The sequence below is a fragment of the Rhinopithecus bieti genome, unplaced genomic scaffold, assembly GCF_001698545.2.
Source record: "Rhinopithecus bieti isolate Rb0 unplaced genomic scaffold, ASM169854v2 scaffold_1295, whole genome shotgun sequence".
NCBI lineage: Eukaryota > Metazoa > Chordata > Mammalia > Primates > Cercopithecidae > Rhinopithecus > Rhinopithecus bieti.
Genome location: NW_016803880.1, coordinates 492,863 through 517,094, shown reverse-complemented (window position 1 = coordinate 517,094; position 24,232 = coordinate 492,863). Strand labels below are relative to the sequence as shown.

General features: G+C 39.1%; 1 protein-coding gene across 5 annotated transcripts in view; it reads right to left on the bottom strand.

Annotated features, from left to right (window-relative positions):
* Positions 1–15,726, bottom strand: part of GRIK1 (glutamate ionotropic receptor kainate type subunit 1) — a 416,597-nt gene extending 400,871 nt beyond the window's left edge. For 3 of the 5 annotated variants that reach the window (XM_017856153.1, XM_017856176.1, XM_017856168.1), the window contains exon 1: positions 15,058–15,562. In XM_017856153.1, coding sequence (XP_017711642.1) covers positions 15,058–15,175 — 118 coding nt within the window. In that variant the 5' untranslated portion in view covers positions 15,176–15,562. Of the gene's footprint in view, positions 1–15,057 lie in introns of all 5 variants that reach the window. The other 2 variants (XM_017856143.1, XM_017856159.1) reach the window with 2 other exon arrangements.
* Positions 15,727–24,232: the final 8,506 nt, after the last annotated feature.

Below are 24,232 nucleotides of genomic sequence, written 5' to 3'. Positions count from 1 at the left end.
CGAATGATGATGAGGTGACATGCAAGCCCTCCATTTCCCTAGATACCATAAATTGAAGTCTAGATCAAACCAAGCTATTTAACAGTTCCATACCAAGACGTTTTGTAGAAGTGTTCTTATTACTACGTGATGCCTTGTCATAGACTTGTATTGAGCACTTCATGAGAAACAAATGTATGAAACACACTACTGATTTGATCATAGGTATGTTATCTATAACATCACATTGTGTCCCTTTATTAAGATCACAGGATAAATTTCTTGCATGGTTTTTAACCTGAAAAACCTGTAATTTCTTTAAGCAACCAGACTCTGCGAACTCTGAGGTTTGTTCTGTTTCCCTTCTCAATTCAGCTGGCAGGAAGTGCAGCTACAATTTTCTCGTCCACTTTTGGCATCTTTTCAGGGAAACACCCCTGCCTGAATCTTGCTTCACCTTCACCTCCATTCTCATTAATGTATTTTATCAGATTATAACTTATGTATTTCTATAAGCCTTTAAAATATTTTTAGAATAAGACAAGCTATAAATATGAGAATGAATAAATGAATAAGTAAATGACAGAGAGGGTGTGAATACATAAATTAAAACTTCATAGTCTGAAGGGAGAAGAAAAGGTCAACTGTTACTTTGCAAAACCCAGAAGTAGATTTGAAGGATTACTTCACATGAAACAAAAGGCAGGCCAGCCTTCAGGAACAGTTCAGCAAACTTAGCGTGCTCTCCAGGAATTGTTCACCGATTTTGTCTTTTTGAGCAGCATATCAATAATACATTCCATCTCACTTTTTGCATCTGATATAGGAGTGAGACTATGAATCTCAAAGTTCCAAATGATGGGCTGCCTTCCTGATTTTTTTATGACGTTCTCAAAAAGTGAGTGACAGATATCACTCTTTAGCCTTCTTCCCTTGTATGCACACGTACTTGGCCTACTAAAGTATAATACTCACTTCAATATTTCCAATTAAATTAGGATAATACAAATTGCAATGGCTATGGACTCTAATTATTCTAAATTGTTATGCTATATGCCACTCGTTTGTAAATGCTAACTTTATTTTTTTCTAAGAGCCCTTTTAGATATGAAGACATTTCTGCTCACTCAAGTAACTGTAGATAAGTTAATCAGAAATACCTAGATAATACAAAGCTAAAAAAAAAAACCTTCAAGATATATATAGTTTAACATATTTCTGTTAGGATTTCTTTATCGATATTCTCCCTGGATGTTAAAATTTCCCTAGATTTGAGTATTTACAATAATAATCCCTCCGGCCTCACCTCCCTTTCACATGTCCACTCTCTCATTTAAGATACATCTCAGAATTCTCTACAAAGGCCATCCTGATTTGAAGAAACCACACTGATTAGTCCAGTGCTTTTATGAATTTTGTTAGTTGGTTACTATTTCTCATTCATTCAAATATAGATTTTTAACACCTTTCAAATTAGTTGCATGAGAAAAACAAAGTTGCAAGAAAATAGCACTGAGAAGAAGGTTAAGAATTGTGGCTTGCTTACTGAGTGTTTATTTCTGTAAAGCTTCTGGGGCCTTAGTATTCTCAGTTATGAAATGAAAAAGTTGAACTTTAAGATCTTTAAAGACTCTGCCTAGTCTTAAACACTATTGTTATTAATTTATTTGTGCATCTTATATAGTTTTTTGTATATATATTATATAAGAAATTATATATATATACACACACACACATATATATATTTAAGTCTATGTGCCTTCTATAGCTTGTTCAAATAGATTTCTGGGTCTGATTTCTTTCTCTTTACAATTTATTTATCATTATTATTCCAAGAGGAGTATACTGCTTAGGTTAAGGTAATAATGGGCAATTATTTCTAACAATTTTGCTGTGTTTTCTATGCAATTATGTTTTTCCCTAAGGAACTTTGTGATATCATACTGTCTATTTTCTCACAAATGTTCCACAGATGTAAAAAATCATCAATCCTTCCATGTTAATTGGAGCCTGGATGATGGCGTGTGTTCCCTGTTGTTCAATCTGACCAAGAGGAATATTCTCATGAGAAGCAGAACAGATATTTCAAACTCAGTTGTATGTAGCCTCAGAACATCCTAAAAGCATAACAAATTGGCATGGTCTGTGTGGGCCTGATGCCTCCCCGCTCCACACCACCAGAACTGGCAGACATTGCCTTGCCTAGTTATTCAAAATGCAATGATAGCTTCATGTATGATTTGCCTCCAGGTTGAATAGGTAAGAGACAGAGAAAAATGCAAACTGGAATCTTATTATATAACTATGAATTTATCTATGAATACATGGATATTACATATGATATGTAGTATATATTATAATGTGTGTAATGATATATGTAATAATATATGTAATATATAAACCAAAGGATAATTATAATAAATAATACACAACTATATATGTATTTGTATATAGTTATATATGAATTTATGTATACTATGTAGTATATGTTATATATTCAGTATTTTCGGCTGTAGTGTGTATAATATATGCAATAAATATGCTTAATATGTATATGCAATGCTTATATTATATATGCTAATGGAAATAAGCTGTAATAAATGCAGACACATACACACTTATATATTATTTATATAAATATATAAAATATGGGCTGGGTACGGTGGCTCACGCCTGTAATCCCAGGACTTTGGGAGTCCGAGGCAGATGGATCACGAGGTCAGGTGATGGAGACCATCCTGGCCAACATGGTGAAACCCTGTCTCTACTAAAAATACAAAAATTAGCCAGCTGTGGTGGTGGGCACCTGTAGTCCCAGCTACTCAGGAGGCTGAGGCAGGAGAATCACTTGAACCTGGCAGGTGGAAGTTGCAGTGAGCCAAGATCGCACCACTGCACTCCAGCCTGGGTGACAGAGCGAGACTCCGTCTCAAAAAAAACCAAAACCAAACAAACAAAAAATATATGTATATACACACACATACACATATATACACACACATACATATATGTACACACATATACATATATATACACACACATACACATATATACACACACATACATATATGTACACACATGTACATATATATACACACACATACACATATATACACACACATACATATATGTACACACATATACATATATATACACATATATACATGTATATATGATATATAGAGAGAGAGTGACACAGAGGCACTAGTCCTAAAGCCTAGGCGATGGTTGTTCAACCTTTTGGCTTCCCTGGGCCACACCAGAAGACAACGAATTGTCTTGGGCCACACATCAAATACATTAACACTGAGGAGAGCTGATGAGCTAAGAAAAAAGGTTTGGCCATCATTTTCATGATATCTGCCACCACAGATAAGCAAAAACATCCTCACATTCAAAGGGTTGGACATCCATGGCCTAGGCTTTCTGTTGCAAAGCCAAAAACTGAAATTTGAAAAGTTTATTGTTATTGTTGCTTCTTTTGTTGCTGCTTTAATTTAAAAAAAAGAAACATTGCTTTAAATACCACAGCAGTATTTAGAGCCTGAACCTGAGAGCTGAGATAGACGTGTGATAATACAAGAACTCAGCTCCATCTTTCCTCCCCTTCGAGCTGGGAAACCTGGAGTCAAGGTAGGAGGTCAATAAAATCCCTTAGATTTGGAGAAAATCCATGCCCACAGATGGGTGGGTCTCTGGGAGTGGAGGACCACGGTGTACAACTGGCCATTCAAGGTGCCACCAGGAAAGCCGAGATGAAGTCAGGATATACTAGGACAGAAAGAGCCTGAGATAGCCAGCAGGACTTTAAGGTCACTTGGAGTGGGTGCTGCTGTGTGAGCCACAAATTCCACCCCGAAGAGACTCTGGGTAGGCACCAGCTAAGTGAGAGACCAGATGGAAAACACGCCAAGTCTTAAAGGATGGGCAGCAGCAGAGTGAGCCACACGGGGCTACCCAGTAAGGGATTTGGGCAGGGAATGCGACGCATTAGAGGCTGATACCCAGGACCTGGTGGAACAAGCTACACCCCAGTGGACGTCCCGGAGGAATGACAGCAAATGCCTCTCCTTTCATGTCTTTCATCTCTGTAGGGAGAAGAGAGAAAATAGATTCAAAATAATTTCCGTTTGAAATAGAAAGCGAGGAGACTCCCACTGGGGCCGCATCAAGGTCCTCACTTTGATGTGTGCCAGTTAAGATTAATTACAGGGAAACAAAGTTCCACACACTGGATGCTGCGGCCCTAAATGTTAAATGTAATACAGCTGCACATCTTCATGCAGCATATCAGCTCATCCCAATGACAATAAAATGAAGCAGATACTGCAGAGGGTATTACAGATACAGAGATCAGCAGAGGCGCCCATGTGCGTGCTCACCACTCACTACTCTCTGACAAAGGGTTGGATTTACTAGGAGGTTATGCGACGTGGCCAAGCTAAGAACCACCAGAAGTGGAAGTACTCTCATTCCACTGCACTTTTCATTACAGCAATCTGCAGGCAAATATCTGCTTTAAGAATCGAGAATCTACAAAATATTATCCTTAACTAATCATTGTTAAACTGGACAAAACACATTAATGGGAATAAAAGTGAAAGAAAACTTTCACCCACAAATCTACCATCTTAACAAAATCAATAAAGTTGCCTTTTCCACATTAGCTAACTAAAAGTTATCATGTATAAGCAAGAATGAACTATATAAATTCCCAATCCAAAGTATGTAAAACCATACACTATGGTCTATATTATTTTGTATGCATTTTTTGCTTATTTCTTCTTATGGATCATATTTAACGATTGTTTTATTTCTTAAGTAACCTCACCTCAGTTAGGATGGTTAGAATGGCTATTATCAAAAAAGACAAAAAAATAACAAATGCTGGCAAGGATGTGGTGAAAAGGCAACTCTTATATGCTGTTGGCAGGAATGTAAATTAGTACAACCATTAAGGAAAAGAGTATGTAGGTTGCTTAAGAAACTAAAAATAGAATTATCGTATGATCCAGCAATCTCACTTCTAGGTATATATCCACGGGAATTGAAAGAAGCATGTTGAAGAGATATCTGCAGTCCAGTTCATTGCAACATTATCCACAGTAGCCAAGAAACAGACTCAACCTAAGTGTCCATCAGCGGATGAATGGATAAAGAAAATGTGGTAAATATACACAATGGAATACTATTCAGCCGCAAAACAGAATGAAATCCTGTCATTTGCTGCAACATGAATGAAGCTGGAGGACATTACACTGTTATTTTCTTAACCATTCCCTCCTGTTGAACATTTAGATGATTCACAATCATTTATAAAGGTCCTTGCCAACTCAGTGGACATGCATGGAAACAGCCTTAGGGTTCAAATATATCCTAAGAACAAAAGGAACAACCCTGCCCAGGCAAATATTGCCTTTAGATTTGAAGAATGGCTCTATCTGATTAATCCATTTTTAGGAGACAAAGTACAGTAACATCTCATACAATGTAAACATAGCCAGTTCATCAGAATGCAACATCTGTTTATGGATTACTAAAGTATATAATCCAACATTTTAGAAGTTTAAAATTTAGGAAAAAATAAAACCTTTAGAAGTTATAATTGAGTCCTCACAATGAAAGAAAATAAAACACTTGATTTTACCATCCTTTCCCCAATCTGCATTATGAAGTGTTTTATTTTTTCCCCTCTGGGAATTAAGTATTGATTTTAAAGGCATATTTAGACAATTTTGCTAAGAAAAGTACTCTGTGCAAATAGTTTCCTGTGACTTTTCATTTAAGGACATCAGCACTTAAAGCATCTAACAGAATGTTACAATGCTTGAATCAATATTCAACCATAAATTATATTTAAGTACGAAAAGTATAATAGTTTGAAGACCAAGATGCTAATGGATAGAAACAGCTAATGTCTGATTTTCTACAAACTCACTGCAGAATTCTAAAGAGGATGTATAACCACCAGATTAGCAATTTTTATATAAAGCTTATTTCTTCAATGATTTTTTCAACATTAAATATTGTTGTCTTTAAGGACACTCTTAGAAAACCCTGCATGTAGCATATTGTATGGAATGAACAGGGCTTTTTCCTTTTATTTCCCTTGATATAGTTGCAGATCTTTATGTACTGCAGAGTAGGTAGAAACAATAACAGAAGAAACCTTGATATGGGTTGAATCTTTTTAAAACATAGACTTTATTTGTTAGCACAGCTTCAGGTTTACAGAAAAATTGAGAATACAGTACCGAGTTCACATATACTCCACATCTTCTTTCCCGTTATTATTACATTAGTATGGTACAGTGATAAAATTAATAAACCAGTATCAATAAATTATTATTAAGTAAAGTCAATCTTTATTCAGTGTCCTTGGTTTTTACGTAATGTCATTTTGTCGTTGTTGTCCCAGGATTGCATTCAGGATAGCACGTTACATTTTTCTCACTAAGTCTTCTTATGCTTCTCTTGGCTGTGACAGTTTTTCAGATTTTCCTTGCTTTTCGTGACTTTAATAGTTTTGATCAATATTGGTCAGCTATTATGTAGAATCCTACTCTATTTGAATTTGTCCGATGTTTTCTTATTAGAATAGGGCTCTAGGCTTCAGGGAGGGAGACCAGATAGGTACCACACGAATTGCACCACCTGTTATCAAGCGTGAATACTATCAGCATAACCTCCCACTGCCGATGCTAACCTGGATCACCTGGCTGTTCTGCTGAGCCAGATTTGCCTATTCTCCCTACTTATTTATTTAATCATTTATCTATATCAGTATGCACTCATGGGAGCATTTCTTTACTTTCCGGCACTATAAGATTCTCCAGAATGATCTCATGTGTCTCCCTTCCCAGTCCTAGAATAATACATTTTTTTTTTCCCCAGGAGCCCTGGGTGCCAGGACTGTTCATTATTACTGGGGTATTGTTTCTAAGCCCTCTCAGAAGACAGAGCAAGGAAATACACGTGTGTGTATACTAACCCATGTATAGGTTGAGTTTTAATCAATCATTAGATAAAATAGGCGTTTTGCCTTAAGATTGTCTGTGCTCTTTGACTTGTTTAGTGTAAAAAATAATGTTTTAATACTTTTTTGAATCTTTAAAGGGAAATAGTAAGTTGTAGTGAACTGTTAGTCTCCAAATTGATAACTGATGGTAATAATAACAATTAATCATTGGATTTTTGTTAAATAAAAACACACAGGCATAATTCTGATATAAAATCTGCATTATCACACTTCCCTTGAAACATTAATAATTAGATATTTTAAAGACAGTTGATAGGCTGTTATACAGTTGTTTTATTTTGTATTTTTGCTTTACCTAGCCAGGATACCAGTGAACTAGTAACTAATCAAAAGACAAAACATGACCTAATCTTTCAAATTTAACTGCTCTACTTAACAAATGTGCCAAATAATATTTTTAAAAGCTAAAAGAAAATCTTTTGAAGCTGTGGGAGGTGTTTCTATGAGATTAATTTGTGGCCAGTAGTTTACTTATTATTTAGTCAATATCATTGCTTGTTAATTTCAATTTGTGACTAGTCTTACCTCAGATTTCATTATGTACTTTAGAAAATTCCTAAGTTTTTAGTAAGAAAAAAGTAAAATATTGTCCAAGTAACCTGGGAAAGTTATTCTAAAGAGCAATTTTTTTCAGTAGTTCATAAATAACTGAGATTATAAATTAAATGTTTTACTTCTTTCCTTTTCTAAATTTTCTTCTCCAGGAGTTAACTATTTTTCTAATTATTTTATTATTTTAAACAATCATTTGAAGTATTTTAAATAAAATTAATTGGGGAAAACAGTGCAGTGCCCTGTATAAATAAGTAGCGGAGCTTATCCAATTAGATACAACAACTTGATCTCAGTAGTAAAATCAAGATAATGCAACTAATGACAATTCATTTAGCTGGAACATTACATCCTTTTAATTTGAATGCTTTTGTTTCACCAATGAAAATTATGGTCATTTTAAAAAATCAGCATAAGGCATCTTAAATAAAGATAGGTTAAATGTTAAATATAGACCTTGAATTTAACCACAAAGTTAATTCCTGGGAAAAAGAGTATTGTAAGTCTAATCATGGAATTTTCAATTTTTAAAACAATGTTAAAAAGCAAGTCTAGGGTGGGGAAAAAAAGAGGAAAAAGAAAAGCGAAAATGGCCCCAAATCACATTTTATGCTACATAAAATGTAACCTTTTAGAATAGATTATGTGGTTTTAGAATTATGCTTCTAAATAAAATGCAAGGGTGATCAGTATTAAACATCTAAGTCATACTTTCTTAAGAAAAAAGATATTATTAAGCATGCAAAATATCTGGCACCATACTAAGTGTTATTTTTTAATTAATTTTATTTTTATTTTAAGAAAAAAATTGATCCGGGTACATGGGCCAGTATGTGCAGGTTTTCACATACGCTAACTGTGCTGTCGTCTGGTAATCTCAAACCTTTAAGAAAAATGTTCTGAAATTGGTAATCGGCACACTCATGGACTTAGAAGAAGCTAGCTGCAGGAATGTATGGCATGGTGACTCTTGGATAGAGAAAAAGAGAAATTGCTGTGTTTTACCGGGCCCATGTTTCCTCAGGTGTGCTCTGGGGAAGCTTGAGTTGTGTGGACATTAATAGCTACGATTCAAATAAGGGTCTTCCAATAGTGAAATATGTGAAAGGCATTGAGGTTAAACAAAAGAAATAGATGTTTGTTTGTTTGTTTGCTGAGCAGAATTTCAAAAAGCCTTTACTATACAAATATGCCTCATGGAAATCTCAAGTAAGACATTTCCCCAGGTTTACCTTGGTACAAATAGGTGATTGTGGAGCCACAAAACTCTTACCCTGTTCATTAACAGAGAGAGAGAAAGACGAGAGAGACAAGAGAGAGAGAGAGAGAGAAGAGAGAAGACAGAGAAGAGAGAGGTAGAGAGAGAGGGAGGGAGAGGAGAGAGAGACAGAGAGGGAGACGAGAGACATGAGAGAGAGACAAGCGAGAGAGAGACAGAGACGAGAACGGAAGAGAGAGAGAGACAGACACCACGAGAGGAGAGAGACAGAGAAAGAGAGATACACAGACGAGAGAAGACAGATGAGAGAGGAGAGAGAGAGAGGACAGATGAGGGAGAGAGGAGGCAGAGATGAGAGAGACAGGAGAGAGAGGGAGAGAGAGAGAGAGAGACAGAGGGAGAGGGAGAGAGAGAGAGACAGAGGGAGAGAGACAGGAAGAGAGAGAGACAGAGAGACAGAGAGAGAGAGAGAGACAGAGTGGGAGAGAGAGAGAGTGGGGGAGAGAGAGAGAGAGACAGAGAGGGAGAGAGAAGGAGAGAGACAGAGAGACACACAGAGAGACAGAGACAGAGAGAGAGAGACAGAGGGGGGAGAGAGAGACAGAGAGGGAGAGAGAGAGGGACGGGGGGATGGGGGGAGAGAGAGAGAGTTATCTTCCTCAAGATCGAAGGTATGCCATGCATTTTACGTATGATATATTTCATCCTTGTGATAAACCATACATTTGTTATTATTTTCTCTTCTATAGATAACAAAACTGAGGGCAACAAATTAAATAATCTTCTCAGTTTCAGTGAGTTAGAAAAAGGCAGCTGGAAATATGAATCCCCTTCTCCCTAAAGTTCTCCATTACTCTTTCTTCTAGTCTAAATAGCTTTTGGAAAATTTTAGAATATGAATGATACTTCCTATGTTATACGGATAATTATCAGTGAAACATAAAAGAGGATTGAGAGATTATCACTACCACTGTCCCCATCAACACTTCCTCTAAACCCTTCCCAGTTAACTGTACACTCTGACAACAGTGTGTTTGCTAGGCATAAGTAAGTAGTAAGGCTTCCTCTCCAACTTGATTGCATTCTTTGAACCCTTTCAAAAGAGAAATTCTGGAGAGTGCACTGATAATAACCATTTTTTCTCTTTGCTAGTTGTCTCACATATAAATCACACTCACTTTTAAGTAATTTAGTTACCCTGAATAACCAAGAACAAGAGTTGATTTCTTATATTCGATTTCCACTTAGTACACACAGTGAAAGGGGAAAGATCTGCTCATTTGCAGAAACATGTTAACATTAGCCAGGCACTCCCCTTTATGTAACACCATCAGATACTTTCTCTCTAGATTTTTCCAGTGCCCATCGGAGTTTTCAAGTTCATGTTAGGACCAGTATAGCGTATACTAAGCTGAAATCAAATATAAGAGAAATGAACTCTTGCTGTTAGTTATTCCAGGTAACTAAATTACTTAAAGTAAGCGTTATTTATTGTTTGAATACACACTTATACTGTGTATACTTGGCATAGATACGTCTAAACACAATATGGCATAATTTAATGCAAGGAACTCAAAACCTGAGACCAGAATAGCTAGTTTCAATTTCTGGCGTTTCCACCAGTAATAACCGAACTTTCGCAAAGTCACTATCTCAATGAAAACCAGAGATCACAAACCTTACAAGAAAAGTAGCTGAAGTTGAGGTCTATGCAATGTTAACATTAGGCCCATAAAATCAATATTAAATGAAAAGATGAATGACACAGGTAAAATGGTTAAGGGAAAAGATCTGCTCATTTGCAGAAACATGTTAATATTAGTCAGGCACTCCCTTTTATATCACACTATCAGACACCTTCTCTGTAGATTTTTCCAGTGTCCATTGGAGTTCTCAAGTTCATGTTAGGACCAAGATGATTTTGAAGACATAGGTGCTTCTCTCAGTGACTCTACCTCCAGCCAAAGAGGTCTTCCTAAACACAGGCAACTCTCCTCTGAGTTTCTGAGTTTCTTCTAAGTTTGGCAGCGTGCACCACTCTCCGCACTCTATGCATTTGGAAGCCAGAACTTATTCCAAGTTGACTATGCAATTGATGTAATAAATCAGTGGCAGAACATTAACTAAGAACTCTTCAAGAATAATATTTGAAGATAATTTTAAAGTGTCCACATTGAAAATCTGATGAAAAACGTCAGCAGTATAGATTGCAATTGCCAGAATGCAAACCTCAAGGGGCAGATGCTATCCATTTTATTCACTGTTGTACATCCTGCAATTTTATAAGTGTGTCTGGCTCATGCTAGGGAAGTAAGAACTCAAAGAATATTTGTTGAATGAAGAATGAATATTAAAATGATGAAAAAACTAAGTGCCTATAAATAAAGTCATTGGCCTGTACACACTTATGTAAAATATGAACAAATAAAAATATTACTTGGAACTTTGGGGATCTTTGGGTTAAAATATCCAAAAATGATGTTGCAGCCAAGGTAATGATTGACATAAAATAAATTTGGACTTCTCCCAAGGAAATAAAAGCATGTGAACAATGATATTGTCACTATAGCTTTCCACACTATTCATATAAAACTACACAGTATTTCTATGTTTGTGATGTACTTAACTATCTTTATTTGGTGGTTTGTTGGCAAATTACAGAAATTAGAGTATTTCATCTTCCCTTGTAAAATAGGAAAGGCTGATACCATTACGGCTACTTCACAGATGAAGAGATTTAGGCTCAAGGCTATTAAAGGCCTTACAAAGATACACCAATCAACTGTTAAGTCTCTGTTGAGGACGAAAATGTAAATAATTAAAAAATAGAAGTAAAAACAAAATAACAACAGTAATACTACAACAAACGTATCCAGATATTACTCAAAGCCCTTTCATATCGAGCTCTTATCAATGACACTGTGAGGTTTGCAGTAGTTTTAATTCAATTTGTCAGATGCAACAGCAATGGCCTGGTAAGACTACATAACCCTCATTTACTCATCGATGTATCTAGTAAATGGTGGAGGTGAGACTCAAACCTATGCTTTCTGACACCAAAACATGCTTCAGAAAGCCTGGCTGCCCACTACTCAATTGTTAATCCTGTTTTTACCGTGACCTCTATAATTGTATGTGTTGAGATGATTCACACAAATATATTATCGATCTTTCTGTAATTCTTATTATAAATATTACACATCTGCCCTAAAATTGCACATGCACTTGAAATGTTTTTTCAATTAGTGGTGGTGGGCCACATCTACCAAGGTTACCTAGATCCTGTTCTAACCATTAGTTATAAGTCAGCTGCCCAATTAAGGAAGATATTTGTGATCGTGAAGCTCACAGACCAACTAATTGTGTATGTCAACTCACTGGTTGTTGATATACACTGGTGTATACAGAGAGGCAGGGATGACCCCAGCAGCTCCACACAATTCCCAGCAGCCAGCTGTATTTCTCTTCTGTGCAAGCTGCTGGGAAACTTCTCGAGTGCAGTAGTAATGTTAAGGGCACCAGTAGCCTACTGGCCTTCTCTGTGTCTTAACTGTTGCATAAGATCATAAACTTTCCAACTGACATTCACAGTGTATGCTCAAATCACGTGTATATGTGAACTCAATGCCCTCTCAAATATTCAGTATGCATGAATTTTATCTTAGCTTTTCTCCTTTTCTCCAAAGCTGAAGCTTAAGCAGACACTTTGACAAGAAAAGTAGACCAGTAATTAATTCATTCAAGCATTTGAGTGCCTTCTCTATATGAGGACCCAGTACTGAGTGCCTAGTGATTTTGCTATACTTCACTTTGAATATTTTAAGTCACAAAAAACATGCCAGTTCATAATCTAGAGACCCTTTTTTGTGGTTAGTTGATTGCTTAGTTGATCGATCAGTTGCTTGGATGGTTGACAGTTTGTTGGAAAGAAGGATGGGACAGGATATGATAAAGAATACAACTCTCCTCTCTTTTTCCTCACACACACTCATACACACACATACACTTTGGCTTAGTCCCCAACCCCTTTCATGTTAATTTTTTGTATTGAGTATTGCACTTGACTGACACAAGAAAGTCACTGTAGAGAAACAGGTTTCCTCTGAGGTAAAGCTGGTTTCCACAGTGCTAAATTGCTCATTTAAAAGCATGCATTGGTCCTTAGGTGCCTACAGGGCACCAGTGCTCACGTCAGCCACAGATCACTCCAGGCCAGAAGGAGTAACATATTTGTACTGCACATAAACAACACCAGGCCATGCCATGCCATTTTATTTCATGCATTTTGGCTCCCATTTAGAAAAAAGAAAACATCATTATCTTGTGGCATAGATTTGTAAGGTCAGTGGTTGGTTGTTTTCACTTTGAAAACTACTTTTACATAGATGATTGTGATTGCTTGGAGCTTAGACAAATACTCAGATCTGCAAACAAATATGTCTTAAAGCATCCTTTTCCCTTCTCCTCCTGAGTTCCTTTAGATGTGGGGGATATAGGAAAGGAAAATGCTACCTTATACTTGTTATACAGGGTGGAGGAACAGTGGCTAGCACAGCCATTTCTAGCATCCCTAGATTTGTCTCTTTCAAAAGGTAAAATACACAAGCAAAACCCTAATTAAGTTAATAAGTATTGGAAATTATAACACACACACACACTCGTTACTTACTTTGTTTTGTTCAGAACGTTTTTTTTTAACCAGGGTGAGTAGAGTTGATTGCGTTCCCCAGAACCCAGGATGTTAAACCTAGAACTTATCTCAGGTAAAGGATATTTCAGTTATGTATAGTAGTAAGTTTTTTTAAAAAAATAAATACTTTGAATCTGTTTTAGAAAAGACCCTAAACTATCCAATACAATGCACATTAAAATTACCCATAGTCTAGAAAAAAATATGTCTATAGTAAAAGTTAGTATTTGGGATCTGCAACTCAAAGTAGCACATTTCAATTTTTCTTTTAATGGGCATGTTCAGTGATTTAAAAAATAAAACCCACTATGTTCTGAATTTTTGTAAAGGGGCTGACTGTAGGTCAGAGCTAGCACATGAGAAATTTCAACTGCTCAGGAAGTGCCACTATGCCGCTGCCTGGCACTGCTCCTGGCATATTCTGTTAGTTCCTGGAAAGGGTGAATTAGAAGTCCTCAGAGATCAGGGCTTCACTCTTGTGGTTGAAAGTGGAAGACAGGAGAAGCTAAGAGACCCATGCGATGTCACAACTTCACCTGTGGCTCCCTCTGTGACTGTGTCTCTAAGAAGCCCGAGGGGTTGGGAAAGGAGGAGGGCAAATGAGATTAAGAGAACAATAACCGGGTTTGGTTTGAAAGGCGAAGAGCTGTGTCAACCCTCAAAGCTCAGAAATTGCCCTATGCAGCCACAGACCAAACCTTGGTGGTGAGTGCTGTACATTTATGGCTGTGAATCCACGTCCCTTCCACTGTCCTTGCCTTTTGTCATCTTTGGGCTGCCCACATTCAGCCTTCCAGTGCCTTTTTTATCTCATTTGAGATCAGAGCCCTGAATCTCCTACGAAGCTACCTGGACTGGGAACTGGATCGTGCTCAGTGGCAGGCAAGCGGGCAGATTAGGGAGCAAGTGGGAAACGTTAAGTGTCTGCTGGCGTTGCTAACTGACCGTCCTTCTCACTCTTCGAATCTTCAGCTTGAAGTCAGAACTCTGCCCCAATCTAGTGGAACCCGTCAGACTTGGCAGACTCCATGTGGAAGAACCCAACTGAGGCATAAAAACTTGGAGGCTCTGGGGTAACAGGCTCTAGAATATTCCCACACCCCTAGTGGTCCATGTATTCTACTCTTGAGATTCGTGCATACTCGCCAGTGCCCAGAGCCCAGAGCCCAGGTTGCCAGGCACCGGGACTGCGGATCTGGACTGACAGACGCCCACCCAGGAGGCTGCGAGAGCTCATGTCTGCACCCAACTCAAGTGGCTGCAGCGGCGCGCGATCCCTTGCCCAGGGTAGGGGTGCCCGTCCCTGCGAATCTGGATCCCCGCACTCTAGCCCGCGTTCCTGGAGCCCAGATTGAAAACCCCGCCAACTGTACCTCCCGGGAAAGCCCGGCACCCTCCAGGAGGGAAGCAGTGACGCGGCTCCCCGTTTGCTGTGTAGCCTCCCGTGCGCACTGACCTCCACCTTCCCTAGCTCCTGCTCCTGCGCCGCCGCGCGCTGCCTCGCCCGGGACCGGCTACACCCGCGTTGGTGCCGCGAGCTACCACGTCTCTCGAGCAGGCAGCCTGGGGCTCACTCACCGATCCTGAGTACTTGCGGGGCGGTCTGAGGGAGGATATAGCAGAGGAAATAGAGGAGTGCCCAGCTGGTGTCCCTGGTCCAGAGCCCGGGCTGGGCGAGGAGTGTGCCGAGCTCCATCTTCCTAGCTTCTTAATTCATGCCGAGATACAGCCGCTGCCGGACGCCCGAGAGATGCACCCAACTTGGGCCGGGTCCCCGCCTCATCCTCTCTGGATGCTCCGGTTCCAAGCACGCTGCGCGCTCCCCACGGAGAGAGCTCTAGGGAACCCGCGTGGGACCGCGGAGCTAGCTGGCAAGGCTGAGCTCGCTCGGGGCTCCTCACTGCTGTCGCTAGCCCATCACGGCTCCTCCTCCTCCTCTTCCATGGGCCGCAGACCGCGGAGGATCAGCACTCTCCGGCTCCGGGAGCCCAGAGACGATCTGAGGAAAGTTGCTGCCCCAATCTGCAGGAACGTTTCCCTCATTCGTCCTCTGGTCAGATGCAAAAGTGGGGGGTAGGCGCAGACAGAGGAGGGGAAAGGGGGAAAGAAGACTAACGAAGAAGGAGAGAGAGTACTGGGTGAGTTGGTGCAGGGGCTCTGAGCAAGCCTGATGAGTTCCAGCAGGTTAACTGGGAGCGGAGCCACGTTCTGGCTTCTCTCAATCTTTGCTTTCCTCCTTCCCTCGCTGGCCCCACCCTTTATTTACTGCCCGCCCCAACCCCACTGATCAAGATACTCGCGCGCGCGCGCGCGCACACACACACACACACACACACACACACACACGCTCTTTTTCTCTCCCTCAACTTTGCGCTCTGCTGCTGGGAAGTCGATCGAGTGTTACATTCTTAACACAGATCAGATCTAAACTATTGGTCCGAGTAGAGAAAGCCTCTGCTGTCCGCTGTGAGTGGCAGGGAAGCCTCCTTGGTAATGTCCCTGTGCACCTGTTAGGGGGTCTTATAGACAGTCAGGTATGACTCGACCCATCATTTAATGGAAAATCGCCTCCAATATTTTGGAAAATATGGGGGCTGCTGTTTTAACTCTGACAAGGATGAAGAAGAACAGGGGAAGGGGGGAGAGGAATGAGAAAGCTTCAGTACTCCAAGATTATAGTGGCTTCATTCCTATTTGGACCCGAGATAATCTCTTGCAAATTGCTTCCATTTACACGTGCCACTGAGATCGAAGCAGCCTCCAGCGCCGCTGCTTTTCTTCATTTCTTTTAACTGTCAGGTTTGAGCACTGAAGGATAGGCTATTTTAGCAATGTAGGTTTGGAGACTATTTCTCTGTAGAACGACAAGGACACTTCCCTAGGGAAATTAGCATTTGATTATGTTGGCTTAATTTCCTTTGAGTTTTGTGGGGAATGTTCTATATAAATGTTTGCTAGTTCTGTATTAACAGCTCTCTTTTTTTAAACTGAGTGTAGATTTTGAAGAACTGACCTAATCCATATGAAAAGTATGTCCACAGTTATATGAGCCTAGAATGGGAAACAATTGCAAAAGGAATCTAATATATCTTAAAGTACATTCGCGCATTCATTCATTTATTCATTCATTATTCAACAAATACCTACTGAGTATCTTGTATGTGGTTTCAGACACTATACTTTTTACTAAAGACCCTATAGCGGGTAAAATGCATGTTCATTCTCCAAAGGAGGTTAGAACTCCACTGTGGAAAGCCAGTCAGTTCATATCGCAAGTAGTAGGCTTGGTTCTGGACACGTTGGGATGAGAGTTAACAAGGCAGAACATATCTGCAGATAAGAAGAGGGGTTGATATGGATTTAGGAATGCATTTTTGCGTGGAAAGATTAAGGAAACCAAGAAGAATTAGGAGCACATGCTGGTTATCTTCAGACATTTGAAGAGCTCTTGTGTTAAAAGAAAGTAGCCTTATTCAGTGTTAGTTATGTGAGAAGCACTAAGAAAAATAAGATTTTCAGAGGGAAATTGTAGAAGAGTAAATTTTGTCTCACTTGGGGAGCATTTTTAAGACCAGAGAATATCAAACAGCAGCAAGGATGGGTGTGTTGGCTTACACTGGAGCACTTTGGTGATGTCGAGGAGGGAAGATGACCTAAAGCCAGGAGTTCAAGACCAGCCTGGGAAACATAGCGAGACCCTTCCTGTGCAAATAAAAATTAAGAAAACAGTAGCAAGACCTGCTTCAGAAAAGAGTCAAACTGTTCATTTATTTCTGCATATTTTTTGAGAGCCCACATTGTGTGAGATATTGTGCCAATCTCTGGAGACACAGAGGGATATGATTTCTGCCACCGTGGAACTCATAGGCATTAAAGTATGATGAGCTTTACAAAATGGTGCTATGGAAGTAAAGAAAAAAAGGAGTCTAACCTCATTTAAGAGTTTGGAAAGGGCTTGTTCAGGAAGTGATGCTTCAAAACACAAAGAATGGGTGGTTTAAAAGGGATTAGTAAGCATTTCTTAAAGTGAGAATGAATGTAAATCTGTTAGAGGATTTATCTTTAAATCTAAAGGTCTGTGGTAAGCATTTTTAATCATCTATTTTCTCTGGGTACATTAAAGACCAATACATAGTAGATATTGCATGGCTAAAGTTTGAAGACCCAAGGTCTAGAATAAAGTGAGCTTTTGAACAAACTGGGTTTAAATTCTGGTTTTACCAAGTCTACGTTTTTAGCTTTGGTTAAATTTCTATATCTGCCTGTAGTCCATTGCTGGCGCTTACACATACCTAGTTTTCCCCTTCTCTGGCTCATGAAAGCCTGTACCTTTTCAATTAGTTGGCATCTACCTTTTCAATTAGTTGGAATCATGTGACCATTTTTGGCCAATAAAATATGAGTGGAAGTGCACCACTGCCAGGAGAAAAGGAAGACAGTGAAAACAGATCCTGCCTGGCCCTCCAGGACTCTCTTTCCCTGCCAGAGTAACTCTGAAAGCCACAAGGTCTAGAGGTTAAGATGAAAGCAGCCTCAATGCCTGAGTAATTTTTTATAGGAGTTGCTCTGAATGTTTCTAGAACAGTAACACACTGGTAACAAATCAGTTCTAGCTCGATGTTATGTTTTAATCCACCACAATTTTGAGATGTTTGTTACTGCAGCATAAGCTACTCTATACTAACTAATAAACTCTCTATGACTTGATATCTTCATCTGTAAAATGAGAATAATAAGAACACTACAGGGCCATTGGAAGATTATATGAGCTACTGCATGTGAAGTATTTCCCAAGGTCCTTGTTACTCAGCATATATTAGTTTATTTGTGGTCATTACTTTTCTGGTTAAAGGAATCCGTGCATACATTTCTAGTAGTAATCTGCCCCAGATTGCAGAGACTGAAATATTTTGTTTTTTGGACAAGAAGTCAATAACACTGGTCCAATTAGTTATATGGTAATCATAATTGTTCTGATACTATTTCAAGAGTTTTGCTACTATTTACCTGTATTATCTCTGGTGTATGAGGAAACAGTTCATTTTGATAATTCGAGATATTAGAGCAATTTCCTAAAGGAAGTTTTTTGAAAACTAAATGGCACACTGCAGTTACATTTCTGTATCATCTGTAAAATTCTGTAAAGCTTAAAACTGAATTTTATTTCCTTGTTAAAATGCTTCTCTCCACTGCTCATGTACACAGGCTCATGGTGTTGAGTTACTCATGAGTGATCAGCAGCTGCTGTTAATTTGTTTTGTGCTTTTAAGAAGGACTGTATTTTGTACATATATTCATCCAGTTATTTTTTGCCCAGAATGACTCTGGTAATCACTCGTGATTCACATTTTCTCATAGTGTCCTCTTAAGAATAAACATGTCTAATTGAATGCATGCTGTCTTTTTCCCATTCCCCAAATCTTAAGCTTAAATTGATACACTGTGGTTAATAACAAAACAATACAATGACATGCGGCATTGTGCTTCCTGTGAGAGCTGGTGGCATTACTTAAATACTAATCCATTTTAAATTACTTAATTTTTAGAAGACAACTGGTACAAAGAAAAATAGCTTAGAGTAACCCGGGAAATGCAAATGTTATACAGTCTTTTCAAAATGTTGTGAGCATACCTGAGTATACTTAAAATATTACTCAGGGCACCAAAAACAAAAGATCAAGTGGCTTTTAGAGCCTGCTGGGACTGTGTGGCTGATGTAGGATCAAAATCTTGAGTTCTTGACTACTTTATGCTTTTTTCGCTAGGTGATGTCATGTATTTCTATGATGCTAAATACTACCTTTTAGCCAAAGATTCTCAAATGTCTTTTGCTCAGACCTCCAGATTCATGCAGCCAATTTTAATGACCGTTTCTGAGAGAGTCAGCATCTCACATCCTTGATTTTGTCCCATGTCATTGCCCCACACTGAATCCTCTCCCAAATTTTCTCATTTCAATATGAACATCACCTTCCACCCGGCCATTAAAACTGGAAAATCAGGAGGTCACCCTTCATTTTTTTTCTTACTTCTTCACCTACTCCCATATCAGTTTTTTTTATAATGGCTTTACCTCCATAGCATGTCTTTAGTCGACTTCTCTACACTCCACTGATACCATACTAGCCTGGGGTTTCTCAACCTCAAAACTTTTGATATCTTTGGTTAGAAAATTATATTTTATGAAGGCTGTTGTCCTGTTCATTGTAGGGCTTATAGCAACTTTCCAGGACTCTCTCCACTAGATGTCAGCAGTATCCTCCTCCCAAGGTGTGATAACCAAAAATGTCTGCAGATATTGTCAAATAAATGCCCTCTGATGTACAAAATTACCCCTGATTAAGAGCCATGGCACTGGCCTAAATCACCATGATCTTCCATCTTCCATCTGGTCTATTACAATAAACTCTTAATTGTCTCTCTTCTCTCATTTGCCTCTTTCTATCCATCCTGTCTGTTTGATCTAAATTAGCTCCTCCCATTAGCTGTCTTCACAAGGCCCTTCTTAAATCCCTCCTGGTCATTATTAACTCTCTACTTGCTTTATTTATTTTACTACAAATTCTCTGATAGTGAACTCTTTGTCTGCTCTGCTTGCCTGAAACCTTAGTGTGTAGCACTGTGCCTGGTACTTAGTGGGAGCTTGGTAACTACTCACTGAATGAATAAACGAATGAGTGATGCTCTCTCATAAGACGTACAACCTATAAATTACAGCAGCAGATTTGTAAAATTGAGTTGAATAAGAAGCCTAATTTCTCTTTTAACTTAATTCAAAACACCTACATTGATAGGCTTAATGTTTAGTGTTATCCTGAGTTCATGTCTAGGAAAACCAGAGTATAACTTTACATGTGCTTCTTCAGATTTCGGCAAAACGCCATATGGAGTAGGGGTTTATTTTATAATTTCATTTTCAGCAAGGTAGCTATCATTACACATACCTTAACAATTTTACTGTAATTTCTGTACTAACACCGGTCTATTTGCCAAAGCACTGTGGAAAGCAGCTGCGGTGAAATCTTCAGAAAAAAAAAAAAAAAAAAAAAAAAAAAAAAAAAACTATCTCAGTTATTTATCCCTTCACATCCTCTTGTAATAAGCTGAGACTCTAAAGAAATTCAGTCACATGGAAGGTCTGAACCTAGTTAGTATTTAGCTAATTTCATACATATGTTGGACTCATGATAGGCTAAAGAAGAAAAGATCCAGGCTGAGTACTCAGGGTATGGGGAGCCAGCCCTAGGCTGACCACTGACTACAGCTCACTGCTCTTGGACAAGTCACATCACCTCCTTGAACCTCAACTGCCTCAACCATAGCATGGAGTCGTTAGACTCATATTCTCCATTTCCCGTTCCAGACCTAAGAGTCAATATAAATTATAGAAATTTTATAAGAGGATGGCCCATATTTTTCCTCTCCTTTGTTTATAAATAGAATGAACTTTGCCTCAAGATAATGAGCATTTATTTTTGTTTATTTTATATGCCAGACATTGCTTTTCATATTTTTACAGGTGTTAACTTACCTAATACAGCAACCTTAAGAGGTAAGTACTACTGTTATGCACATATCACAGCTAAAGAAACTGAGGCACAGAGAGGTGAAGCAGATATCAGAAATGATACAGCTAAGTGACAGGATTAGAGCTGGGTCACTGTGGTTCTAAAACTCCTGCTTTTTAAAAAACAAATTGAGATTAAATTCACATAACATGCAATTAACCTTTTCAAAACAAACAATTTAATTACATTTAGTACATTTACAATGTAGCAAAATCACCACCTCCAATTAATTCTCCTGTGGCTGGAAAGTCATGAGTGACACAGGAGTAGCAAAGGTGAAATTAGAGAGGCAGCAGGTGCATGCATCTGCTAAGGACTTGGCTGGCGTAAGGACTGACTTTTCTTCTGGATGAAATGGGAGTCACTGAAGGCTTTGAATAGAGAAGTGACAGCATGAGGCTTATGTTTTGCTTTGTTATGGTTTGTTTCAGGGACTACATTATTTATCAGTGGCCCAGTCAATAGGTATTGTTCTTGCCTTCATGGGGCTTATGATCACATCAATAGTCCTGCAAATAGGCCAGGTGTGGTGGCTCATGCCTGTAGTCCCAGCACTTTGGAAGACCAAGGTGGGTGGATCGCTTGAGGTCAAGAGTTCGAGACTAGCCTGGCCAACGTGGTCAAACCCCATCTCTACTAAAAATACAAAAATTACCTGGGCATGGTAGCACATGCCTGGTAATCCCAGCTACTCTGGAGGCTGAAGCAGGAGAATCGCTTGAACCCATGAGGTGGAGGTTGCGGTGAGCCAAGATCGCGCCACTGCACTCCAGCCTGGGTGACGGAGTGAGACTGTCTCAAAAAAAAAAGCCATTTTGAGACTTAGCATGAATATAAAACGTATTCTTTTGGGCCTAGCTTCCTTCAAATAATAGCTAATGTTTGCCGAGCCCTTACTATATACCAGGGACTACTTTTAGTGCCTTACAGTCCTAAGTCCCCGTGACCGTTTGAGATGGTTACTCATATTAGTTCCTCTCTTTTACAAAAGAGGACACTGAGGCACAGGGACAGAATATATAGTTTCCATGAAGAAAAGCTAATAGATGTGAGAAGAGATTTTGAAAGTGGAACTTGGCTTCTATTAGGAGTTCAGGAAAGACTACTCAGAGGAAGGAGCCTTTACACATTGCCTTAAAGGGCACTTGGGAGTGACTGCAAGGGGGATGAGAAGAACATTCCAGGTAGAAAAAATGCTCTCTTACCGAAAGCAGTTCCCAGTCATAGAAAAGGTCTTAAAGCATATTTGGCTGCTGTGAGCTGGAGAGACTATAGTACCAGATGAGATGGAAAACGTGGGCAGATTCCAGGTCCCTAGGGATCCTTACAGGCCTCCCTGAAGATTTTAGAATTTCTTCTAAAACTGATGTAAAACCTTGGAGCCAGATGCATCTTTTCCACCTGTGCTCATTCACCATCATTCATCCACCCAGTTACATGCTTCACAAGGAGGAGTTCCTCACCAGCCTGGGCCACAATACCAGCTTCTCCTTGCTTTTGCTTCTGGTGTTCCTCCCCACTCTACCTCTCCAGAATTCTTCCTTCTCATTTGGCTTCAGGGCCATCAGCCCTCTTCCGGTCCCTAGTCATGCCCAACTCCTCATGACAGCGTATTTCCCCAAACCGCTCTCAGTCCTTGAGCATCCTTTTTCTCACTGTTTACCTGGTTAAGGATTATTTATGCCTGAGTATCTCATTTCTCAGACAGGCTTTCCTTGGGTCCACAGTGAAAAATACGTCAACCCAGTTTGTTCCTTCTTAACATGCTGTACTTTTCCTTCTTGCTGCTCATCTCTAATTTTGGCTCTTTATTCATTTATTTAATGTTTCTCTCTCTCCTTTAGATTTCAAGAACCAGGAAAGCGGGGTTTGTGCGTGCATACAAATGCTGTGGCTCTGTGCACGTCCAGAGCCACTCCCGACTTCTGACACATAGTAGGAACTCAACTCATATTGGCAGACTCTTTAGATCTGAATGCTTGGAATGTCAAGAACTCCGTAAGATATAACAAAGAAATCTCAGTTCAGGCAGGGCAGTTTAACATGGTATATCTCTTGCATTTAACTAATGTATTCAATGTTTGCTGAAAGTTTGCTTTTACATAGTGTTTCATTAATCATTATTTTCAGCAATCTTATAAGCTCAAATTATTTCAGGGAATGATTAAATAAGTGCGTAGAAACCTTAAAGTTAGAGAGCTAGTAATTGCCTTTAAAAAGCTAAAATTGAAGCTCACAACTGTTACAACGTTCTAATTTTTATTCAGCCCACCCTTCCTTATGGAATTTCCATTTAAGTCTCCTGACAACAAAACGCATTAAACGCTTTCATATTTAAATCGTATAAATTAACCAAATTTCTAATTATTACATCTGGTTTAATTTCTCTCCTCATAATCTCATACAGCAAATGTCATCTGTTTTTTAAATTATTATATTTTATTTATCAAAGCAATACATGCATATCATTTTAAAAGTTAGATAGCACTAAACAAAAACATACCCAAACAGTACCACTTCTCTGTCTTCCTCCAGCTCCTCCTCTCCAACTCTTTCAGCTATTTCGTCCACCATTTATGCATCTTATATTTCTATTTCTCCATGGTATACATAGTGTTTGCTGACTTCATCAATTTGAGGTATTATCTCTTGACTTCCATCATGTCAGTAGATAATATTGACCTGATTTTACTCTTTAACACCTTCATCTGATTAAGTTGATTTTCCCTTTCTCTTTTTTTTTTGAGATAGGGTCTCACTCTGTCACCCAGGTTAGAGTATAGTGGCACAGTCATTGTTCACTGCAGCCTGGACCTCCGGGGCTCAAGTGATCCTCCCTCCTCAGCCCACTGAGTAGCTGGGACTACAGGTACACAACACCATGCTTGGCTAATTTTTATATTCTTATAGAGATGGGGTTTTGCCATGTTGCCCAGGCTGGTCTCGAATGCCTGGGATCAAATGATCCTCCCACCTCAGCCTCCCAAAGTTCTTGGATAATAGGCATGAACTACCATGCCCAGCCTCTCCTCTTTTTAAAATACTACAATTTTAGGTTCAGTCGCTGTTCAAGGTTTATAGTCTACCCTGCTGTCCTATACCCGTCTCCTCACTCCTCTTGTTCTTGTTCTTCTCTTTTTCTCCTTCTTCTCCCTCTTCTGCTCCTTCTCCTCCTTCTTTTTGCC